The 26,179-nt window shown below is 37.2% G+C and overlaps 1 protein-coding gene across 4 annotated transcripts in view; it reads right to left on the reverse strand.

Moving 5' to 3' along the window:
* The window catches only part of FIP1L1 (factor interacting with PAPOLA and CPSF1), a 37,341-nt gene extending 13,085 nt beyond the window's left edge, over window positions 1-24,256 (reverse strand). The window contains exons 1-11 of one of the 4 annotated variants that reach the window (XM_071432387.1): window positions 23,882-24,256; window positions 23,146-23,185; window positions 20,717-20,774; window positions 17,993-18,093; window positions 15,686-15,747; window positions 15,374-15,481; window positions 14,108-14,238; window positions 13,764-13,832; window positions 11,404-11,513; window positions 5,694-5,787; window positions 4,561-4,714 (exon numbers count right to left, since the gene is read on the reverse strand). In XM_071432387.1, the coding sequence (XP_071288488.1) occupies window positions 4,561-4,714; window positions 5,694-5,787; window positions 11,404-11,513; window positions 13,764-13,832; window positions 14,108-14,238; window positions 15,374-15,481; window positions 15,686-15,747; window positions 17,993-18,093; window positions 20,717-20,774; window positions 23,146-23,185; window positions 23,882-23,963 (1,009 nt within the window). In that variant the 5' untranslated portion in view covers window positions 23,964-24,256. Of the gene's footprint in view, window positions 1-4,560; window positions 4,715-5,693; window positions 5,788-11,403; window positions 11,514-13,763; window positions 13,833-14,107; window positions 14,239-15,373; window positions 15,482-15,685; window positions 15,748-17,992; window positions 18,097-20,716; window positions 20,775-23,145; window positions 23,186-23,881 lie in introns of all 4 variants that reach the window. The other 3 variants (XM_071432386.1, XM_071432389.1, XM_071432388.1) reach the window with 3 other exon arrangements.
* Window positions 24,257-26,179: the final 1,923 nt, after the last annotated feature.

The raw sequence follows: 26,179 nt of genomic DNA on the forward strand, positions 1-26,179 counted from the left end.
AATTAACTGCATCAACATATAAACCTACCTTACTGATTATGAAAGGAATTATTACAAGGTAAAAATAATTTGTACACTTCAAAGGTTCTTATCTTCCCATGCTTTGTAAAGAACTAGCCTTACCTGAACTAAACACATTACACTGCTATATAATAAACTGTGCTAAAACAATACTGTCAGAAAATAGACTACTTCACCAGGTATAAAGCACTTTCAGTTATCAACAATTCTGCTTCCATTAAAAAGTATGTATGTTCAATCTGCCTGCTCATGGCAAAACTTTGGGGAGGGAGAGAACAGAAAACTCTGGCAAGTGCTTTCATCAGTACTGACGTAACTGCATATACATTCACACAGAACAGTACTGGCCACATGACAAAATTTACATATATCTCATTAGTTCAATATTAAAATTAAAAGATTATTGTATTGTATGGCAGCATTTTACTAAATCTATGTATTTATAATGTCTAGAAATGCCAACTGCTCCCAGACTGACTTGACAGAAGGACAGAATGAAGGAATATGCAAGCAGAGGAACAGAGATCAATATCAAAGTTCACTAATTGTTGGCAATTTCTCTGACATTAATTCCTAACAGCATTAATCCTATAGGATTAAACACATGGTGAAATATAACTGAGGTTTCTGTCCAATCTGGAGGATTTATAATCAGATCTCTTAGCCAAAATGCAAATCAGTGAACTCCATCAGCCAAATTTCTGAACTACATGAGCCATTTTCTCTTCACCAACACGCAAGCTTTCCAATGTTCACTACAGTTGTTAAGAACACTGGGTACCACACCACAAAATCTTTGACAGTGTAACATTTAAAAGACCAAACACTCCTGATGAAAATTCCTGAAAGAAAATCAAGATTAAGAACTCAAACTGTTGCACAGCCAAAGTGTTTACTATTAATCTTTTTTGGTTAATTGTTCTAATTAATAGATCCTTCATGAGCCTAAAACATAGGAAAAAATATAATAAATAAATGTTAAGCATGTATATATTACATAATATATAATTATATATAATTGCTATATTATAGCAATGTTAAGAACATAAGCTAGAAGAATACCAGAAATTCTCTCAAAGTGATTTACTAGCTCCACGTTATACCACAAAAGATTTCAACTGCTGCCCTAAAACCAGTATATTGTTAGCACTGCAAATAGCACTCAGCACTCTCCAGAAAACTGCCAGGAAATCCATCAGCTAACTCCTCTTTACAAAAAGGAAAAATTTTGTATTAAACAATTAATGCATTTCTCATTTACAAGAATGTTATCTTGGGCAGAATTAAAAGTAAAAATATCACCACAAGACTAAAAGCCAAATGAAAAATTTCACTTAGCAACCATTCAAACAAAATTAAGACAGACTGAATACAACTAATATCTAGAGACCAACTGTCCAAATAATTTTAATGAATTGGTTAATGTAGGTTATTACACAAAAAAGCCCATAAGCATACTTTCCCACAAAAACCTTTAAGAACTTTTAAAGAGTCATGATTAATGCTTATATAATTTTAAAACAGAAGCTAATTTACTTGGTGGTATCAAAAAGGACAAAAGATTCTATGTGCCAAATTGACAAAAAATCTAAAACATATCTAAATAAATGTTTTTCCTCACTAATACACAAATACAACACAAAACAAGACAAAAAATCATAAGCTTCAGTTAATGGAAAAGAAATAATTTCTTAACTCTTCACTCCTTTGCCTTCTAAGTATATGAAAATATACTTTAGTGTCACCAGCCAATTATTACTTCTGAGAAAAGACACTGAAATATTTTGTCATTTCTTGCAATGAAGAGACTACATTGTACCAATGCAAGAATGTGGCTTAGTATCAACTTTGTCATGTCCCTACAACATCATTTGTGCTGCCATAAAGATACATCCAGCATAAACCTAAATACTCAGACTTGTGTGCCAAAAGCAACTCAAATGTCATTAGTGCACAGACTAATTTTACCTACCACACTCAAAACTGCCTTCAGCACATTGTGTACCATCCTACTAGCTCAGGGCTGGTAAGTATTTACAGAAAATCAAGTGTGTTTTACTAAAGGAAAGCAATGCCACAAGTGCTCTGCTTGGGGAGCAAGGAATCAAACATGAACAACACAGCCAGAGTTTAACAACATACTGTAAATTAGCTGAACTGTGTACTAGCCCTCAAAATGTAATATATCTCAACTTAGTTCTCTTGCCATAGGCTAAATTAGGTCAAATTCTCTGTATCAAAAGATTAGAAGTACACACTTAGGATGCCAAGCCTGAGCAGTCACACCAAAGCCTGGCATACATTGCAAAGTTATGCAACAGAAGTTCAGTATTTCAGAGAAATTTCTTTTTTCTTAAATCACAAATGCATGTCACATTTTTAACTACAGACAAACCAAAGCACATGAACAAACGTTTAAAGCCTTGGTAACAAGCATACATATTTTGCTTTAGATGAAAATTACACCAACATAGCAATAAACCTAGCAAACAGAAACTAGCACATATTTTGCCACAGCCAGTCATCTCCTAGGACTGTTTGAGAATTTTCTACATTTGGTGCTCTAAATTGTTCCAGCACTTGCTCCTCAAAAAAGATTTGAATCACAAGAGTGAATGAATACAGAACAAGAGACATAACTTCAAAGCAAGATCCTTTTTCAAAGGTGCTTTTGTAGGATGTTTTATATTTGGAATACTTAAATTTTCTGGCAAGTAGTCCCAGTTTAATATTGGGTAAGTGTAGTTTTTTTACTCCTACTCCAGTGAACCAAGGAGGGATGGTAGAACCTATTTTTGGAACAGCTTTGATGATAAAGAGCTGGCAACAGCACAATTAAAACACAGGCCTGAGGAAACTAAATCCACAGCTCTTAATCATTATTTTCGAATCTACTTGAAGTACTGAAGGATGTTCCAAAAGACCTTCTGAACAAGCCTGTGTCATAAACCTGCCCGTAAACCATGAGACTAAAGCCAAACCTGCTGGCTTGATCTGCAACACATGTGGATTTCCTTCACCTTTAAAATCTCAACAGGTGAGGGGTTTCATAAGAACAGTCCAGTACCTGTATGTGACACCCCTGCACCAAGTGCATTTGGGGTGTCTGTGAGGGGGCTTCTCATGTTCTTGATAATATACAACTTAGAATACCTTTTCTGAATCCAATTACAATTAAAAGAATTACTTTCTAAAAAGTTGCAATGCATTACATATATTGTTTTATCATAAAGGTTTAAATGAAGCTTAAAGCCACAGCAAGTATTATTGTCACCTCCATCCCCTTTCTGTCCTTCCCCCTCTACAGTAAGGAAACAAAATCACCAGAGCATTACCATAATCTCACTTCAGAGACTCTATTTTTTATATTTATTTTAAAAAAGAAAAAAAAGGGCAGAGAATTATTTCATTTTTAAATCTCTTCTCCTCAGTTTTCTATGTGCTGTCATTTTTGTGTATGACCATCATGGAGGAAAGCCAGAGCTTGCCAGGCAGAATGAGTTAAGTTTTAAAATTAGGAGGGGCAACTGAAGAAACAACTTCTCTGAGGATTTAAACCCTATAAAAGCTCATACTAGTTGCACTCAAATAATGTGACTTCTTTGCTTCTACATAAGAATATTAACAGAGAAACTTTTAAAGTATTTCCTCTGCAAGCAGAATAGCAAAGAAACTGCTCCACATGATTTTCAGAACAAGTCAAGCTAAAGAATTCAAGGACCAGGAGAAAATAAGGAAAGCGGCTCCACCTTAAATCAGTCTCTTCTGTAGACAAATGCTTCACTTTCCTACTCAAATACACCACAAAGATTCTCCATCTATTTTAATTTCTCACTGACAGTTCTTAGTTTCTTGCCAAATCCTTTTGAACTTACTGTCTTAAAATGAGAAGTACAGGTCACTGTACCACTTGTGCAAATGCCCAGTAAATTTCCATATATGCCAAATTTCAATAAATGTTCAGTAAATATCAGTAAATTTCAAAACAGATTAACAATGGGATGAGTTCTCAAAGAGCTTTGATTCACAGACACAGAATGCTGGAATAAAACATAAGACTTCTAACTGGAAGAAGGGATACGGAGAAAATGCAATATTATCAGACCTGTGGGAATTGACACATGCTGTGAGAGAAAAGGGTAATTAGAACTTCTCTTGCTGCCTTGACCTTAGACATCAGAGAATCCAACTTGTGACACAAATTCATGGTATGCCATACTTCTAGTTCTAAAGTTTGTAGAATAATGTGTTAACATGTACCTCTCAATGGCATTAACAGTTACTGAATTACAGAAAACAACTTCTCACTTCAAACATTTTCAAGAACACAAGAACCAGCAGTTAGTCTTTAAGTAATAATTTACTACTTGGGATTATGCTTACTGAGAAAGTAAAAACAAAAATTTCTGGGTTTGCCTTGCAGATACATTTAAAAAAAGAGCAGAACATGAAATTCTGAAATTCTGCACAATGCACCTCAAGAATTTGATGTTAACAAATCTCTCATTATCCACATCCTATATAGTGCAGGATATTTACCTGGTGGGGGAATCAGAGGTGGAGCAGTACTGACAGTTGGAGGGGGTGGGAGGAAAGGAGGTGGTGGAAGGTGAGTAGGTGGAGCTCCTGGAGGGAAAAATGGAGGTGGCTTGGTAAAACTGTCTACTTCAGGATTAGAGCGTTCTGAAAGAACCTGTAAAATATCAAACTCTAGTTACAATTGCTTTGTGAAAAGAGTACAAGACAGGTTTCCTCTCCTTCAGCTACTAAAATAGGAAAGTATCACTTCACATCTAAAGACCCATATTCAGATGGTGTAAGTTCTACCTGCACACACCTATGTTCAGTGTCACTTATTTGCCAAGTACCTTTAAAGGTCTAAGAGCACCTTAAATTTGTATAACGGAAAATATTTAAAAATCAATCTGAAAAGCATGAAAACAACCCAAGATCATAAATTACTTAAATATTCTGAGATCAGATGAAAAACACATGGTAATGTTTTCAATATCAGCACTACAATCCTTTACTATTTTCACCGTTTAACCTCAACCTAAGTTTGCATGGAAATGCAACTGGAGCACCAAGCAACCCTGATCCTTCTCTTTAATTCTTCATTAGTGTATTCTATCTGTATAGATTTAGTTGCTTTCTGAGGATAATAAAAGTCTAGACTAAAACCATAAAGACTAATCTTGCAATTTTTGGTAAAGTACAACAATATAATTAAAAACAAGCTACTACCAACTATTTATTCCTTCACACCGTATTTTTAAAAGACTGCATTTCTCAAACTGCATACAAGAGGGCTTTCACTTCCAGCATTAGTGTCTGACAGGAATAGGGGGTCAAATGGGGAGTTCAAATATTTATCTTTTCACTCCCTAAACAAAGCACAATCCCACGCAGATCTAGCAGAGCCAATGCTGTCTCCTGGATTGTAAGTCTGCAATATCACTCATTTCTTTTCAGTAAGAGGTATACCAAAACATTTTTGAAATTTATCAATTACTTCATCTTAATATATTTCGGTAACTGTCAAAACTTTATTTCTGGACTTAAAGTTACTTATGTGTTACTCATTCACATACAGTGATGCTTTAGTCAGAAGCTATGGGGAAAGCAAAAATGTCTTTTAGTCAAAAATAGAATGCAAAACTGCAATGTAAAACCTGTATGTTGCTGTTCTCATTAGCACGCCGTCGTCCTTCCACCCTGCTGATAGTGATGCTCTGTCCAATCACATCTATTGTGCCAGATATCCGCCTGCAACACAGGACAAACAGAATCAGAAAAGGGGGAAGAAAAAGAAAAGGTGAGAGAAAAAAGCCTTATGGACTTCTCTCATTCTAAATGGCAAAAGTTCTTCTTTCTTCTGTAGAAAACACAAAAGACTGTTTCTGAAGAACATTAGAGGTGATGCATTTGCTGAACTGTGCAAGAGTACAGAACTAAACAATGCAGCAAAAAAGACTTTGATAAGCAAAGACAAAAGCTGACTCTACAGCAGTCTCCTTCCCTCCCCAAAAAAGACAGTACTTCTGCTTTGCTGTTACAAAAAACACCCCAAACAAAGATCACAAAACTTCAGTAAGAAAAGAATAAACCAAGCAGAACTTTCTCTAAAATCTAACGTAAACCAGCTATAAATTATTAATTAGAAGTAATGAAGGATTCCATGGAAGATCAAACAAAGATAAGGCAGAAGAAAAAACATTAGCATAAAACAAAACCACTATAATTCGAAGTATAATCAATCTCTCAAAATCTTCAGTAAATTAACCTTAGAGGAATACACTGACACAAATTAAGTAGTCCAGGTATCAGACCAGAAAATATGACAAAATATGACATTCATATTTATGAATGTCACCTAGTAAAACTAAAGCCTGATGTTTGTGACAACAGAAGTCACTATTTTGAAGAGAGGAATAATCTAAAGTATAGTGACCATTTCTGTTTGCAGCCCTAAAATGCCAGAAACCAAGGTTTATAGAAATTGTATAACTTTTATGCAGATATAACAAAATCTGTCAGCAACAGAGTTATAAAAGCCAGGTTGGACTAAGGCCTTGAGCAACCTGGTCTAGGGGGAGATGTCCCTGCACATGGCAGGGGAGGTTGGGCTAAGTGATCCTTTAGGTCCACTCCAACCCCTTAACATTCTATGATTCTACCTGCTCTGCAGGCCACTGTTGACTTCTAAAAGAGGTTAAAAAGTAGGATTCACCTGGGTCAACTTTGTTAGTAAATGAGCAATAAAACGACAGTGCTCATGGTTAAGAGAAACAAAGGTACAAAATCTGTGTCTCAGCTGTGAGAGACACAGATTTTCACTTGTGGTTTCACCTATAAGGGAAACCAGTGTAGATAAAACTGATAATTTTTACCAAAAGCATGATATAGAACAGTAAAAGACTGGAAAAAACCTTCCTGAAATTTCCACAGAAAACAAATCCATAGAAAGACAAAAATATTTCTAGTTTCAGGAGTTCTTGTCTTTTTTGCATCTAGTGTACTATTAACCACACAAATACAAGTATTAGGGAGAACAACTGTAAATTGGAATTATAGGCTCAGAATTCTGCCAGACTGATAACTTGGACTCCAATTGCTGCAATGCAACTGAAAAAGACACAGCAGACACTAGAGCGTGAAGTAACAGTCAGATCTCTCAGAGATTATCTGAAGTTTCATAGCAGACTGCATACTGAGGATGATACAAATGCCTGTCCTCTGAGCTTTTTAGTATCTGGGTTTAGAGCTTCCTCCTAGATGTTAAAGTAACCTTATTAAGCACAACAATTTAGAGTTTAAAAAAAAACAAACAAAATCAGTGCGATGGTACAAGAGTCCGAGAACATACCTTCAATTAAAGAGTGTATACTACACAGCAATATATTCTATATAACCATAACAAAAGTGTCAGAAACTCTCTGGACTTCTAATATCCCATGCTAGAAGTTAAGATTGTTCCAATAATCAACATCTGCTTTTCTAAACTTCCCCAGTGGTCTTGCATGACCTTCCAACACTGCTACACTGGATTATTATTTTGCTTTAAGTAACTGAATTGAGAACATAGGTATTATAAAACAGTTGTTAAAACCTATGTTCTCACCATCTTAGTCTTCACTGACAGTGCATTTGTTTTGAGAGTTCTAAGACACTTGTTCTCTTCCATCACTGGTATCCTCTCTTAATTATCTAAACCATATCCTAGAAAACTCATTTTACCTAGCTTTAGTCCTTGTGTATAACAAATGACACTCCTACAGCACAAAGTCCCTGCCTGGCTCACACCACTGATTTACAGGGCTTCCACTTGGGAGTGATGTACACAGCAGAATTAAGACTCTTCCTCTCTTGTCCTGTTTGCACACTGCCAGCAACTCTTAGAATTAGCACTGAAAACACACACAATGTCACCAATGCAAGAGTATGGGGCATTAAAGCAATATATGCCCCAAACATATTACAATAATGTTAATTCTGGTTTAGGAAGCAGCCCAAACACACCAGTGCAATATCAAATGAAGCAAACCCAGACTACCAATTAGTTGGTTCTTAGGCATCAATTTTCCTGAAATAAACAGTTTAACTTAATTTTTTTTAGATTCTGAAGCATATACCTGTGTTCAGTCAATCTCAATGAGATTATACTTTATATTTTTTATTTAAAAAACGCTGCATAGTGTTATGTCCACTGTTCTTCCCAACAACTGCCAAGATATTATTTTTCATAATGATGGATTTTGCCATCATACCTTGAACTTGACAAATTCTCTATTTCCAAGATTGCAATAACAATTCCATTGAGAATTTCACTAAAAGAGTTTGAAACTGAACAAGAGAAAGCATAGATTCAGTTGCAAACGAAGCAGCAGATGACACCTCCAATCACATGTTAAGTCACACACACACATTAAGTCACAGCAAGATGGCACAAGGAGAAACTTCCACAACTCCCTAGACATTAAATAGAGTTGTGCTAAGTAGCAGGCGAGACTCAGTTTCTGTCTCAGTGCTGTAAGCAAAGAAAGGGGCTTGGTCTGTCCCTTACGTGATTGAGGCACCTGGGAAACAGATGCATTCCCAATGGATCCTCTGAAACATAAAAAGGCAATCCACACGTGTGGGATGCACATGAACCCACAGTAGAGTTCATACAAAGTGTAGCTTGAAAGGAACATTCCAGCAACTCTGAGTTATCTCACTCTAATTAGAGAATGGTTATTTATGAGCTATTTGCACTGAGAATACCACTTCCACGGAGATTAATTCAGAAAGATAACTCAATCTCATTTGGCAAGCTCAGCTTAGATTCTACAGAGCAAAGAGAAAGAGGGGGAAAAAAGAAGGAAAAAAGAAAAAAAGAAGGTTATTTTCCCAGTTATTTTCCAAGTTCATAGCTTCAAAAATCCCTATCCTTACCACAGATAAAATAAATAAGCTGCTTTTTAGAACACCCCATATGACTCTTCAGAATCAGACTAGCTATGGGATGCCACATTTGTTCAGTAGACTTATAGTATAGTCTAATAGGTATGGAATTATAATACGCTTCAATATTTCTTCTCTTCTTTCTTGTTTTGTTTATGTATTTCATGGTTTATTTTCCTCTTCTTGAGGACAGCCTCAGCTTTGCTGAGCTCACCACTAACTGATATGAATAAGAACCTAATAGATTTACTAAAGAAACCATTTGTATAAAAACACACTTTTTTTCAAAGTAACACCTAAGTTTCCATCACTTAGTCTTGCAAGGCTGAACTGGTATTTTTCATGGAAATAAAAGATCAGAAATCCATTTTCTTTAAAATATCTGTTTACAGAAAGCCATAAGCACAGATAAAGCTGATAAATAGCCCACTACACTGATGAGCTAATTTCTCTGAAACTTCTCTGGAAATGCTTCCAGCAATTTCTCAACAAGGCTATTGCAAATGCCACATGGCATAAAGGAAATTATTTTAAATTACTGAAGGGCTACATTGCTGAAACTTTTCTGTCTACCTAAAATAAACTCTTAACTAAAGAAAGAAATTAGTCCAACCCCATAAAACACTATGTGGTTATACAGAAGTTAATAATACAGGCACTTAGAAACAGAAAATAGTAGATGCATTATGGATAAGTCATTAAAGTAGAAATATATATAATCCAGCTAATATATATTCTCATATACTCGATATATATTCTCATTGAGCTACTCAGACTTCTGAGCATACAGTTTTCTTTCAAAATCTCTTTCTACCACTTGGTAGAAATACCTTTCCTTACAGAATAATATATTTTAAGCAAGTGTATCCATAGAAGCAGGTATTAAATAAGGGAAGATGTCAGTTTTGTCATTGTAACAACTTACAATTACAGTATTCACACTAAATACATGCAACACAACCTATTCTACCAATGGAATGCACAAGCGATACAATTGTCAAAGTGATATGCCACAAAGTGATACCTCAAAATAAATGGCAGGAAGTGACACAGTCATCACACCTGCAAATTTCACACAACCAAATAATCTACACAATGCATTTTTTTCTACAACTTTCAATTTAACTACATTTTAATATCCTGGTTGTTAATTACTTCCAAAAGTAGTTTAGAGGTTTTCTGTCCACCACTGAGATGAACAAAGAATTGAAATCTTGTAACAAAACCTATGCTAGATATAGATTTGGAATCCTTACCCTGTGAACAATACATTCCAGTTTGAGAACTCTGCCACAAGAATATCATACATTAAAAGAAATTCAGAAAAGAAAATTTTAAAAATAGCTACCGGGTTAGCACAAAGTTTGGAAAACTCTTCTCATTTCTTTTGACTAAGAAAAACAGACAAACAGAACTAAAATCTACTGAACACAGAGCAGCATAACCTGATAGCTCAGAGAAAAATTTAGGCTACCAGAAGAAATATTCTAGAAGTGAAAGAAAAGTGCAGGCAAGGCTATGATTGACTTCCTCCTGCCCCCCCCACCCCAACCTTCCCCCCAAGACAAATACATTGGGGTGTTGAACTGATTCTTACAGGATGGAATAATTGAACAAAAGTGCCTCTAAATTAGTCAAGTAAATCATCTTATGGATGCAGTGTTAAAGATGGGTCATAGCTCCTCATCTTTAATGGCTGATAACCAAAGTGTCCAATGAACAACCTGTTCTGCCTTTCTTACCATTCTTTGTAATATGATGTAATATAAGGGCTTTTAATTTGCACAGAACCAAAACAACTAAACAGGACCACTAAATAACTCAAGTAAAGCAGAAGCATGGATTCATCCTAAGCCAAGTGCCAGACAACAAACAGCAGTGGCTTAGATACAGAAAACAGAACTTATTAAAGCCTGGGGCTGGGAGAAGGAACTCAGTAAGGAAATACTTTCTCTAATTTTCAAAGAAAGTATAATATTCAAATTTGGAGAAACCAAAGCTGCCTTGCAGGAAAGAGACTAGGTTCCAGGAATTCCTCCACTTGTTAAAGTCATAGCTGTCAGATTCCATCTTGTTTAACTGAAAAAATAAGTTAGTTAAAATACTCATAAGGACCCTAACCAGAAGTATTATGATGGCAAATTTAATTATACACAGAAAACACAGTGTCATAAATCAACAAGTAGATTTTTGTAACTATCCTGTTACTTGGTCCTGCTGTTTTTTCTCCCCTTTTCTTCTACTTTTTCCCAAAGAGCCAAGAAGGTAGTATAGGATTCATGTATGATTATGGTAAATGTGATAAGGATATCTCTACCCTTCATTTTACCTGTTACAGAAACATATTTTCCTTTTTTTTCCCTACAAAAATGGTAAACTTCAAAGACATAGAGGTAACAGTACAAAGTGTTTTTTGGTCATGAGTTACAGCTAACTGACCTGTTTGTTGGAATTCCTGATTTAAATAAGGCAGGAGGAGATGTGAAATCAGGTTTGGTCGACTGCACTGCCAACTCTTTCTCCAAATTTCCAGTTCTGCCTTGCTGTACCTTCAAAATAATGTTTCATCATTAGTTTATCCTTGCAAGTGCAGTAGCTCCAACACTCAACAAACACACAGCCAATACCAAAAGAAAGTAAGTCCAACTTTATTCAGAATTTCAAAAACTCTCACCTCTGCACAACTAGCAAAATTATGTATTTTTTAGTTAGGTATTACTTAAATACTGTGTTTGATATATATATATATATATATATATATATAAGAATCAATATGCTAGAGAATGAATTGTTATAGAAGATTAGACAGCCTAAATATTTATTTTCCAAGCATTTAATTTGTACGTGAACAGACCAAACTAATTTTCTTGAAGAATTTCCTGTATGAGCCAAATTACATCTTGATTTTTAAAAGAAGGACACTTATTGAAAAAAAACTTTTCAAAGATATCTAACAAGCTATCCACTACTAGCAAACCACAAAACAAAAAACTTGAATGGATTCTCCATCTCCCTCACTGATCGTGAGATCTAGTAACCACTTAATTTCTTAGTCATACCAGGCAGTCATCTCATACTCTGGGTTGTGCAAACTGCAAAAGACTTTTCATTAGTTCAGCCTGAATACATCAGAAACACCCTGCTGTTGCTGAAGTACTGCAAAATTCCAGACACCTCTTTAAAGCTATGCAAAACCTTTGGTGCAAGTACATCAAGTATTGTTTTGTTCAGCAGCAGCTACATGTGAAAGAAAAACCTGTATGGGTTAGTATTAAAGACAAATATACAGTGATTTAATTTTTAAAGTCATTTCCACTGTACCAGCTACACCACTCTATGTAGCTAGTTCACTCATGCTATAACCTTGTATAAGCTGTGATCTCACAGCTTGTAGGCAAGTGAACTACTATGTTTCTGCAGAACCTCACTTCTAAACATGGGCACATCTTTTCCAAACCCATAAAAATGCACATAAATAGTTAAAATTCTTTAAAAATTGAATTAATGTTTCCTATCCAGTGATATGAGTGGAAAAGGTCAAAGTATTTATCTGAAAATGACTTCTACAAATTAATGAGCAATTGGAAAATGCAGGAGACATTCTTGCTAGTTACAGGAGATTAATATAAATTACATGTAAATATAATGGGAATTACATGAGACTGTTTCAGAAGAGAAGGAGAAAAGTAAATGAAATGAATAATTACATGTAAACTCCCTTTAAAACATGACAAACTCTTGCAACGCCAGTATTACCTGTACTGTTTGATCACCAGAGTCAGTACTGAGCTGGAAATAGGGGAAGTTTTGGGTTGGACTACTTATCCTTTTTCCTTCAGAACATTTCAGAAAAGTTTGAGATTACAGTCAGTTGAAAATTGTAACTCCTACTGTCCCCACTGTTTCTACTGTCCTATAGCACTATTATAATGATACCTGAGAAAGGTATAAAGCCCCAGAAACCTGCTGATCCATTCTTGCTAAAATAAAATCAAAATAATTGAATATCCTCAAGTAGCACATAAGAGAAAAACACCCGACTGCAATTGACAGTTCTGTATCCGCAATTGACAGGAGTACACGGAAGAAAGAAACTGTTCCAAGTCACTTCAAAGACAGTTCAAGAACAAAAATGACTACATACTAAGAATAGGTAAAATAAATAACCTTTGTGGTATAATTTTAAGTTTAGTATCAAAGACATAAATGAGAAACTGAGAAAATAAAAAAAAAGTTCAATCCTTAAGATAAATGCTGTCATGTAGGTCTTTCTATTCTCTGAAAACCAGCATTTCTGAATGGAAAAATTATTATACATAACTCGATTACTTGTTAGGTAACCCCAGAAGGGCAACACAAAAAGATGGAAGATTGATTTTCTTATCAGAGCTGTCAAGGATAACTGTTACAAAACATTGTAGTAAGAGCTACAATGCCACAGGAAAAACAAACATGCCGTAATCTACGAAAGCTTCCCCACCACATCTGCACAAATCCTTTAATCTGCACAAACGAACACACTACAACTACAAATAAACCATCACATCAAGAAAAATTAATTTCACTGGGAAATTTGTTAGTTCACCAGGCCACTAACTCACATGCTTGCAGAAGAGTGATGAACAAAGCAACACTTTTTAATCCACATTTTGTGACATACACAGAAAGTCACTGATGTAGGATGAGAGTATGAAATAATGGCTGTGTCCATATCAGTTGGTCTTCTATCAGTCTGTGCTGGCATGGGAAGCAATACCCAAGAAAATGAGAGCAACCAACAAAATTTTACTAAAATTCACCTTTAAAAGATGGTATCTGCCATCGAGAATCTCTGCACTTGGTCTTAGTTCCATAGCTTTGTCTTCAGCCTAAGTTAAATAACACATTGCCCATTAAGATACCACACAATTCTGAAATGATGGGCCACAGTCTCAATAAAGGTACAGATGCAATCTAGCTGTAGCTGTCTGTCACACTATCCACACAAACTGCCAGTGAAGCAACACAGTAACACTCAGGTTCAGGGAAGGGAGTCAAGTGCAAACTCTAACAAATGTACTGAACTGGGCAGAACAAGCTTATGACACACAAGCAGCTTTACAGGGAAAAAAAACATGTACAGTACAAAAAAAGCACTATTTACCGTAATTTTATTTGTGGTTGAGGTAACTGGCAAAATTTCAAGACCCATTCGTATTCTCTTTTGTTTTTCACAGTAAGCTTTCCAGGTATCTTCATTGAAGCCATAGTTAAAATAATCTGAGAGATCAGCCCCTTTAAGTAGAGAAGCATAGGTTTTTTAGGACATTACAAAGTTCATCCTTCCTCCACTAAATATAAAGACACCTCTACTTAGAGCATCAAAACTGATTAGGTATTGATCTAAAAAGCACAACTGAAATGTACAATTCACCAATAGACAGAGTATTCATTGTTAAGATTGTAAACCCATTAAAATTTAGTCAGAAACACTAACTTGCAACAAGTAACATAGTTGCTTTTTCCTAGCATCATGAAGTGGGGACCAAGGGTAGAGAATATCATGGGATATTATAATCCCTCATATCTTTACAACTAGATAAATATAAGATCTATAGATTTGCTTTATGTTCAGTGCAGAACTGCTCCCTTTTGTTTTGCTTGTTCTGTATTTGACTTCTCACTTTGTTTTGGCTCCTAGTTTCATTTGATGCCATGAAGTATTTTTAGGGTAAGAGAGAACAGATGTAACTCAAGTGCATAGAATATATTTAATAAGCTAACATTTCAAACACCAGATAATCATCTTTTTTTTTTCTATTTTGCAGACACTATTTGTATTACCAAAGCAACAAACAAGCACAAGAAAAAACTTATCTGCAGCAGCAAGATGTACTGGTACTAAAAAACCAAATCAACGCTGGTAAAATTAGAAAATTCTGGACAAATCACTTGAGCCAATGAGACAATACAGAGGAGACTCATGGAAAGTCTTTGCATCAAGTCCCAGTTTCTTATTCAAAGCTCATGGATGTCTATGCATGAACACAACCTAGCACAGGAAGTTACATTTCACCATTCTTCATGCTAAAACCTGCCAGAACTATTTTCCACACTTTGCATTTCTTGTGTTCCATGGCACAGAGCAATAGCAGTAATCTCCATAGAAACACGTATTTCCAAGGAGAGCTCAGGATACACATGTTTTAAAAACTGGCCTCTTTCTCCTGACGTGTGATAGAGATGTATACCAACAAACACAGCACACCCAAGCACTCTGTGGCACAGCAGGAAGGCAACAAGTAACATAGTTGCTTTTTCCAAATTATGCCGTACAGTACCTCTGAGGGATAGGTACATGCAGATGACATCTACATGCAGTCAACAGGAATCACTATTAAAATATCAGTGAACATAAACCAGACATTACCTGGCTTTCTCCAAGGTTTATCTTCAAAAGAATCTAGATCTACTTCCAGAAGTGGCACACCATTAATACTCCCTGGTGCATCCAGATCCAGTCCCTTAACTTTTGCACCTGTGAAGAAAAGTTAGTTAGAGCCTTCTGTCTCTACCAAAGGAATTTTATCAGTATCATTACACTTAGAATAATAAAAAATAAATTAAAAGCCAGAAAAAATTATCAATAAGTTTTAAAAGAAACAATTATTTCCTTAATCCAAAACAATATCCAACATGTTTTGGGTTTTTTTTATTAATATTACTGTGTAAATTTTCTTACCAGAAGATCCATAAGCTCGTCCTCCTGCCTTAATATTGAGATTCACAGGTGCTGCTCCATAACTTCAAGAAATTAACAAAAAACTGAATTAGACAAAGAAAACTTTTAAACCAGAAGAAAACACAAAACAAGAGATAGCTAGATCCAGAAACATATTGGACCCAGGCTCAATCACCATCCTGAATCTCTAGCTTTCCAAGCTGGTAACTGTAAAGGTAAAGAGATCAGCCTAGGAGGAAGAGAGAGTACCTTTCTATGCTCAGTAGCAACTTCTCCAACTAATAAACAGTAGTGAAGCAAGTCCCAGTCACTCTTCCTGAGTTGAAAGGATAAAGACCTTGATAGAAACAAGAATGGACAGAACCAGAAGAAGAGAGAGAAAGGAAAAATGCAGTTCATTTAGGGATACAGATGACAGTCTAGGGATTAGAGTAAAAACAAAGTAAATTAAAAAAAAAATGAAGGGTTTAGATGGATCATTTTATCTTTTCATAATCATTCCATTTAATCTGTACAGAAGTGGAAAATACAAGCATTTCTATAAAATGACTGAAGTGCTCTTTCAATGTACTTCTAGTAATCATCCATCCTTGTGAACAACAGAAAAGTATGTAATTTTTCACTTTCTAAAATACTTGAGAGCTTTCTCCAGAAAAATGGACTTGGAAACCTAACTACTGAATAGATCTAACTACCTTAGGAATTACAGTATTGTTCATTTGTAACATTAAGAGCTAGCTCTCCCTACCATTTGTGTGTAATGTAACTTATCCTCACAGGTGACCCATACACATCATGAGATTTGCATATAATTAGAAGGTCAGGGTATACTTTACAGTATCCACTTCCATGCAGTGCTAGTTTTCTTTCAAGTGCTACAACAGCATAAAACTGACACAAAACATTTAACCTTCTGATCTGCCACGCTGTATTTGTGCATGATTTTGTGCAACAAATCTATCAGGATTTTTAAACTGCGGTTGACTACTATATGAAAAACCGTTTAATCCTATAAAACAGACTTGTTCTACTGCCGTTGAAATGTACAACAATGTTCCATTTGTTTTAGATTTCTGCTCTTCTGTGAACTTTATGTCTAATTCACCCAGAAAAGAAGATTTTTCAGAAGACAGGCATTTCTATATAAAACTTTCTGCTCTAATTAGATTTAGGATCACCTGCTCATTGTTCCTGCATACATGGAAAGAGCATCAGCAAATCCACTGAGAATATAAATCTAGTTTTGCTTTAGTACCACAAAGTTTGAAGCCACTGCCTTGACCACAAGAATACTGCAAGTTACTGAAAGCAGAAAAATAAAGAACTGAAAGAACTGGTGCTTCTATTACATTCATTTGCACATTATTTTAGAACATGAAACGCTGAAAGTTTAAAGATATTATGTTTCAAACAGGAGTAAATCACCTGCATTCTAAAGTTAAAAACATGATACACATGAGTCAGACCCACCTGCAGACCTGTCATACTTTAAGAAATGGCACCCTAGTTACTCTGATTTTAATAAGCATAAAAATATTTGCATTGCCAAAAAAAGCAAGCAAACCATGTCCCTCAGAAATTTTCCATTCAATGAAAAATATTATTTCATAATTTTGGGTAAAATTAGCACTGTACGAAAGTGTTCAGTAAAAAATAAGCCCTTTTGCAAGATCAGAAGGCATAGGGGGCAATAGAAGTAGCAAGATCAGTATAAATGCCCAAACAATGATCTTGAGAAATAATCTCCAGAGACTCACAGCTTCATCCTTAAGTAGATAAAATCTTATTTGAGAACATCAATAGGGATTGAAACTACAAAGGTCTAATTAGAACTGTATCCACTACAAACAGGATGAGGGACAAACACTTCTCATGTTCTTGCCATTCTATCCTTTGCAACCAAAATGTCACTGTCACAGTAACGACCCCAAAAATCCTATATAACATAGCCATTCCCTAATAAGAAACAACTCACTCATTTACAAACTCAATACATTTATTTCTCAAAATCTGAAAACACAATTTAAACTTATATAGAACTCTTCCTTGTACTCCACTGATTTCATTTCACTTGTTTTCAAGCCACTGTATCATTAAAAACATTGTTAAAGAACTAACAAAGTTCTTAATTGACAGTAATTGTGCACACAATCTGACATCTTTGGTGGCAAATATTTGGCAAAGATAAAAAAATATTAAAAATATAAATATTAAAAAGGCAAATAAATGACAAGCACTAAAGAGACTGCATTTGTAATTAAATATAATCTCAAATGTTTCCTCAGTTAATGTTTGCAAATAACTTACCTAAACTGTGGAGCTCCTGTCTTAATATCCCCTATGGTGACTTGAACATCATCTTCATCATCATCACTATCACTATCACTGTCATCCTCAGCCTCTGCCACCTTCTATAAAAGAAAAAGTCATTGCTTAGACAAAAAGCAGTCACTTACCTTCACAACGGAAACACAATCCAGACAAAACCATCCATTCTAGAAAGCTTTGAAAGAAGAAAATTCTCCTCTTCCTAGACATTAGAATTGAGTAGCATTAACATCAAATTCAGGAGGTTACAAGTATCATCTGGATCAAAATAGAGAAGTGTCTTTAATACTAGGTTCATATACTAGGTACTAATACTAGGTTCAGTTTCTCAAGCATAAAAGAGTTTCCACTATCTAATATGCTCCTTCCCTCTATCCAGCTCATACACACTGCTTCCATTCTTACATTGTCATTCAGGAAAGGACTAAAAGATATGGAAGATTAGCTTCTTGCCATCATCAATTATATATTCAGCATAACTCAAGTAAATGTTTTCCCAGCTGATGGTGAACACTGGAGAGATCTATTTAGTTCCTTACATAAGTAAGCTACATAAAATACTTGAGACATTTCAGCAAACAGACTGAAAATCAGATACGAGAGCACGCTGTATGCTGTATGATACACTGAGCTTTTTAGGCTCCAGACAAGCACTAAACATGTCCCTACTACATAGTAATGATCAATTCAGACAATTTTATTTGTAGATCTGGTTTTTCCTCCCAATGAACATCACTCCCCTTTTTCTATGCAGAATTCAATAACCATGTATTAACCAGTCAGTTCTTCACAGTTAGACCTTGATCTCACTATCTTGATTAACTTTGTATCATCAGAAAACTCCTAATTTCACAACTTAGCTCTTTTCCAAGTAAATACATTAAACAGCACAGGTTAAGCATAAAATTCCAAGGAATCCTCCCTGCACGTGACTTGCCTTTACTTGTGAAAATAGAACCTTGACTTCTACCCTGTGTTTTCTATCTATTACAAACCAGCTAAAATCAGTAACCCACAAAGGACTTATTCTGTAACTGCACAGTTTTTAAAAATCCTTTGGTGAGGAACTTCTTCAAAAACTTTGTGGAATCCAAATGAACTTTTCCAACCAAATCACCCTTATTCACATATTGGAATTCTTCAGCAAGAGGCTGAACTCATGGAAGCCAAGCTGATTTTGCCCTAGCAGCCTTTAGTTATCCATGCACGGCTGGGTTGCAGCCCTTGTCTACTATACCATCTATTAAGTTGCCCTGTACATAAAAAAAAATCAACAAAAATCAACAGCTCCTTAGAAAGTAAGATGTTGGAGTGCAGTTCATCCTCACTACACAACATTAATATAATTTCATAATGATGAAGAGTCTATTCTTGGGGTAGGAAGATGGGGCAAGTCTAGATCAGTATGGATATTCTGTAAATGACAGCTGAAGACAGTCTTTCAATTCCACATGGCTGAAAAGTGCAAATTCATCAGGCAACTGACACAGATGCCACTACAAAGGCATCAAACAGGAAATAAAATTTTGTCTGGACAATGTACCTTTTCAACCAAAACCCCCTTCACTTATAATCAATGATTTTTTAGTTCCCTCTGCAGAGAAATATTCACCTGTTCCTATTCAACCAACTTGAACAACATCCATTTTTCTAAGCTGCTGCTGAACATTCATGGACACCATTTACCATTAAGTTCTCAGTTTTGTGGAGATATTCTAATGATAACCTAACAATGCCAGGCTATATATAGATAAAAAAATTTTTAAAATATGCAAGTAGAAGAAAATGGAGCCTATAAGGACTTCCAGAAATACAACCACTTTTGATGCACTTTATGTAGCTTTTCAGTTTAAACAACTGAAATAAGTTTTAACGTTTTAATAACTTCTTCCCCAAATTTAAATACACTGTAATGCCTTTCATAAATAAAGTGTTAGAGTTACTGTAAAAAAAGTACTTCATTAAGAGGCCAGTCCTTGAAACATGCACAAATATCTCAATAATGGTTTCTACATCATTTAAAGTTATTTCTTGGAGTATATAAGTCAAAAAGTCCCACTGAAGTAAAACTACAATCTTCTCATAGAACTTCTCACAGTTAAATTTTTCCCATTCACAGTAACCTGAATCCTTTAACCAACACAGCAACTGTAAATTTAATTTCTTGGTCCTTTCCATCATCATACTAACAATGATGTTATCAGACATAATAAACATTGAAGACCACTACAAAACAAGTGTTACATTGCCTCTGAAAGGCATGTGTAATTCATCTCTTGGTTCACACTTTGACATAGTTTTGCAAATCCTCCTTGTCTATCATATCCAAAATACGAAAAATGATCAGAGGACTTTTTTTTCTCATCACTGAGAAAAAACAAACCAACATTTTGAAAAGGATGCCTCTGAGAAAAGAGAGGTGTCTTCAAGCACCGTCTTTCTGTCCCCCCCAAAAAACCTGGAAGTACAATTTATTTATTTTCTGTAAATTAGATTTAAAAATTGGACTTAACTGGAAAATTGATTTCCTAATTTAGTAATTTCTACAATTTCTGCAGCTCACAAACACATTTTAGAAAAACAAAGGTGCACACTTAGGCATTAATTCATTTAAATATAAGTCCTAGTCAAATTATGGATTCCCAGAAAGTCATTACAACAAAACATTTTAAAACAGTATTTCAAAAACACATTTAAAACTACCGTTTTCACAACGCCATTTTCTGCAGCTTCCTCTTCACTTCCAGGTGGGGGTGGCACACTTAAACAAAAACAAACAGGATAAGGTGAAACTAGGTATTTATGCACATGCTATTTCACAGGTATCAGTTAATGATGAAAAAAAGCTTTGCTTCCTCATTCCACATGAAAAGCCAAAGCTCCAGTTGTCTTCAGCATTGATTAAAAAACAAAGTCAACTTGTTAAAAAAACCCAAGATGAATATAACTTTATATTAGCAATATTTCGCTATCATAAATCATACTAACTGGATGTTCATAGAATAGTTGGAAGCAATGAGGCATTACACTTGGATCTTCCTTTGAAATCAAACTGAAACACTTTGTAACTTATGAAGGGAGAATAAGTTGTTTGGTTTTTTTTTTTTTCCCTGCAGACTGACAATTTTCAAAGACATAATGGAAAAAAAAAAACATTTAAACACCCACAGGTAATGTTTCACTAAACAGAATTCCCATATCAGCATTGTGAAATTTCCTTCTACCATATGGAATAGTTACAATGCAATGACTAATTCAATTGTATTTAACTGTAGACTGAGAACCGTAAGAATTTTAAAACTACTGGTCCATCTGAAAGGATGAGTACTGTGACATCCATGCACATGAGCTGTCTCACTGAGCCTACCTAGGGCTGTTTCCTACACAGTAATATTTTAACTTCTACAGTCCCATTAGCTGTTAGGATGCTGCACCACGAATAGCAGAGTAAGCAGGGAGTCATCTAGAAACAATATTCTTTCACTGAAAAGGTATTTCTGAAACAGAGTGCACAATTGCCAATTTTTATTGAATAGAATGAATCTAACCCCATACTCTGTTAGCAACACACCTGTGAGTGTTGCACCCAATACAGCCCAGCTATTGCCTCAGGATTCAAGCTTGATCATTTCACTTCATCACCTGGTAAAATGACAGACTAGGTATAGAACCTGCATAACACATCACAATTTCTGTATAAACAAACACCACCAAATCTGAGAGGCCAGAGACCAAAACTTTTAACAGCTGAACTATCTCCATACTTCCACAGTTCCCAACACAAGTCCTAAGATGGGTAAGTTAGTATTTGTTACGCTTTTTGTCCAAAACTATGCATTATGACAGCCAAATGCCAAGCTAGACACCATTGACCAAAAACTGGAGTGCACTGTTTCTAAAAATCATTTTGGCCTCCATGCAAGTAATTTTCCTCAGCGACAGCAGTAGTGACAAACATGCCAGGTCAAGAAAAGGTAACTGAACATAAGGAATCAACTGATATGGAATAGCTTCTAAATGAAGAGCAAATAAATAACTAGAATCCTTTGTCCTGGAAGAGACAGGATTCAAGACAAATACAAGAGAGGCCTAAAAACCTGTTAAGTGACATGGAAAAAGTCAAAGAAAGCAACTCTGTTTCTTATTCTACAGAAATAATGGGAATCAAATAATCGCACCTCTAGCTGCTTCACAATGATATATATAGTCATGTGGTGGAGTTAATTACTGCTTTGTCATTCTGTGCTTGTCAAAGTTGACATGAGTTCAGAAGAGCAACTGAGCAAGCTTATGAACAAGCAAGCAGTCCACCAAGGCCTAACCAAATGCAAGAGTTCTCACTGAAAAAACGGAAACAACTACAGAAAATAACAATGTATGTTTTCAGAAATTGATTTTCCCTTTATTTGTTTAATATACCTTGACAATAATTTCCATATTTTACCAATTATGAGAACTTCCTTCATTTAGCACAAGTGACTGATTCCCTTTTCCAGTCACTTCTCATTACTAATCTCCATTAACTTTGTTAGATTTTCAAGGGAGTATCTTTGTGCCCTCATACAGCTCTTTATAACTCAAGCAGGTTCCCCTCAGATACTTCCAAAGCTTTCCTAAGTTTCTCTAAGTTTCTTTGAAATACTCTCTTACTGGTTAAAAAAAAAAAAAACATGCTAACCCTGCAAGCCTAAGCAGATGTGATCTGTACATCAGACTACCTGGTAATCTTCCACTGCTTCCTTGTACTGCTATTTTTGCAACTGCACTGCAACCTCTTCAGGAGACAGGATGTTTTTCGGTTGATAAATTATCTCAAACAAGTCCTGATCCATCATTAAGATCACAAAGCACAATGATTACAAAAATAAAAGACCTGTTGGCATTTTGTGAGTGGTTATTGGTGTCCATACAGTTAAACTAACTTTCATACTTAAGTGACCCAATTTCACAGGTACAGCCATTTCAAAGAAAAGCAAAGTCCAAACATACTATCTTAAGGACACTTTCAAAGACACTAGAGTGGGTTCAGGTCCTAGCAACTTTGAAAGTTGGTAGGAGCTGGGAAGAAGAACATAGTGAACAGAGGTTTTGTGCAGCCATGCCACAGGGCTTCCAGTTGTCAGGATACTCACCTAGATTTTTCTTCCTCTGGTCTCTCTGCTTCATTTTCATCTACCATAAGAGAAAAGAAACACAATATTTAAGAATAAAATCCCTAGGGGATCAACTGTGACAGATTATCTTGGGATGTAGAATATTAGGCAAGTCTTCAGAGACATACTGACTATTGAGACATATGCTTAACATTTTAGTTGTGAAATCAGTCGAGCAGACCCCTAAGCAATTACAGTGCTCTGCACTGACAGGTCCACCACATGGGCAAGGTATAGTTTATATGTTTCATTCATATCTGAACGTAAAGATAGTCCCTAAAGTTGTATAAAAAGTTAATAAATAAAAGGTTAAGCCTCTTTCAGTATTTCAACGCCGGGAACTCCGGCAGGAGAGCACCAGGGAGAGCTCGGTGGCCCCAGGGGTGCCTGTGGGGCAGGGACACCACGCGGGGCTCTCGCCGCTGAGGCCCAGCATGCCTCGGCCTGCGCGGCCCGGGCTGAGGGCCCGCGGCACCGGCACCGGAGACCGGGGAAGGGAAGGGGCCGGAAGCCGTCGCCCCCGAGGGGCTGGCCGGGAGGAGAGAGGGGGCTGAGCAGCCACGGGGACGACGGAACCGGGGGACCTTGTTCAGCGGCCCGGCGAGGCGGCTCATGGCGCGGCCTGCGCACCCCCGCACGGCCCCCCCGCCGCGGCGGCGCCGGGCCGGCCCGCTGGGGAGGCGGGCTGGGCACGGGGGTCGGGGAAGGTCCGTACCGCCATAGAGCCACTCCTCCTCCTCGTCCCCGGCGGCCCCATCGGCGTCCGCCGACAGCCGCTCCGCCTCGCCGGTAGACATGGCCGCCTCCCGCGGGACGCGCGGGCCCGGCCCCGGCAGCGCCTCCCTCCGCCGGCCTCCCCGCCGCGCCGCCCCCGGGCTCCCCCGGCGCCTCGGGCCGCGGCCAGGCGCTGCACGGGCGGGCGGCTGCGAACGCCCAACGCGGCCTCTCGCGGAGGATCCTCCGCCGCCGCCGCCGCCCGGCGCTTCCCCTCCCCCCGCGTGAGTGACACGCACAGGAAGCGGGCCCGGCCCGGCCCCGCGGCGCCCCGGGCACGGGCTGCGGGGGGCGGCCCGGCCGGGCCCGGCCCCGGCCCCGGCACTGCCCTCCCCGCCGAGTCGCCCGGGCACCGTACGTGCGCGGCCACTCACCGCGCCTGTGCTTTCGCCGCTCTCCCTCGGCGCGCTGCGAGAGCCGCCTTCCCTTCCTCCCGCTGCCGTTTGCTCTTGGCGGTCCTTGTTCTCTCCCGCGTCCCTGGACGGCCGTCCGTCCCCTCAGCGGGGATCACCGGCAGCATGGCGAGCTCCTCGAGAACATCCCTGCCTGTCTCCAAAAGCAGGACTTGGCTAAACACACGTACACTCCAGTGTCGTGGTTCTACTGGCGGCTGATGGCAGCTGCTGAGGGAGCGTAACCGCGGGGTAAACACGCCGTGCCTCTGCTAGTACTGTCCCTCGGCTCAGAGGCTGTCCAGCTGGACGTGGTATTTTAGGTTTAACAACTCTTCATAGACTTTTTTTATTCCCTCCACAAATTTCCTGACTTTGTTTTTAGGTACAGTAAGGATTTAACCTTTGTAGTGTGCTGTGAGTGTCCAAACGTGTTTCTATGTTCGAAGTGTTTCTATGAATTTTATTAATTCTATTTTAAAAGTGGTGGGGAGTAGTGAGCCATTTTTCCTGGTGATTTGCTCACTTTACATCTGTGAATGCTAGACAACCGCAAGATGCATTAGAAAGGTTAAGTACCAACAACTGTCCAAATAATTTTCAACCAGTTGTGTGTACAAATGGAGCTTGTGGTGTTTCAGGATGTATGTGAAAACTAAAACAGGGACCTGCTTTTTCACAGCAGGTCAGTTTGGGAAAAATCAGACTAGAGGACTTGACTGTAACATAAACACAACTCTCAATGAGGGGAGCTTATTTGAATTGCCTGCATAGAGAAGCTTGTTTGAAAGTTTCATATACGGCATGACATTTCACTGGAGTTCACACGAACAACCAACCACTCAAAATTTTTTTTTCACCTAAAATTAAATGTCTGAGTATTGTGTACAGGTAATGAATTATGTGGTGTAATTGGGTAGGTTTTCATCTTGCTATTTCATTTTTTATGCAAATAGTTGTGGAGTCAGCAAATGGTTTTCCACCATTGAGTCACTTGTTTCTCATAAGACAAATGCGTATATGTAGTACCTCTTCATAGACATCAGTGTCTGAATTTTCATTCCTGTTTTGTTTATTTTGCCATTTAACACAATTCTGGCTGACATTAAATGACACAGCTGAATTCAAATAGTTTCCTTTGGCTACAGACACAGAAGAAAGAAGGAAAAAAAGAAGAAAGAAAACCATGTTTGAGAAAACTGCAACAAGAGTAGGCTAAGAACAAAAAATATCTTAAAATGCTTTGATGCAGATCATCCAAGCAGTTTTCCTTGTACAAACCTTTAAAGAGAAATCACAGAGAGCTGGTGGTGATGGAAAAACCCACTTTAAAGGCCACTTTGAGCAGTTGTGGCCTTTAAAAACTCTTTCTTCTAAGGCTTTGAGTAGCTGAAAGGCTGAAGACAGAACACATCTTTGCAAGCTGCATCACCATCTTCAGTCACACATTACACCCCAGAAATCGACAAAATGATACCCAGTTTATGGGAACCCTTTAGTACAGCTCTTCTTCTGACACAGTATATGTCACCTTGCACAAGGGATAAAATAAGCTGTAAAAACTACTTAGATAATCTTGTTCTGTAATTTAACCATTGTGCTTTAAACTGATTAACTTAATTTTGTCTTCCAGCAAGTAATTTTTGTTTTTTTCAACACTGGCTAGTTGTAATCTATACAGTATTAATAAAGTAAAAAACTATTAGCTTTCTTAAAAAAGCATCTAATGTTTTGACAATAATATCTGAAAAACACCTTTCAACCTTTTAAAAGAGGTTAGCCCACCCACCCCTTTTCTTTAGTGGGTTTAAAGGTAAATAACCCCTTTTAAAAGGTATAATTTGTCT

This window comes from Agelaius tricolor, unplaced genomic scaffold, assembly GCF_023055355.1.
Source record: "Agelaius tricolor isolate 1412-34295 unplaced genomic scaffold, bAgeTri1.0.p SCAF_8, whole genome shotgun sequence".
Taxonomy (NCBI): domain Eukaryota; kingdom Metazoa; phylum Chordata; class Aves; order Passeriformes; family Icteridae; genus Agelaius; species Agelaius tricolor.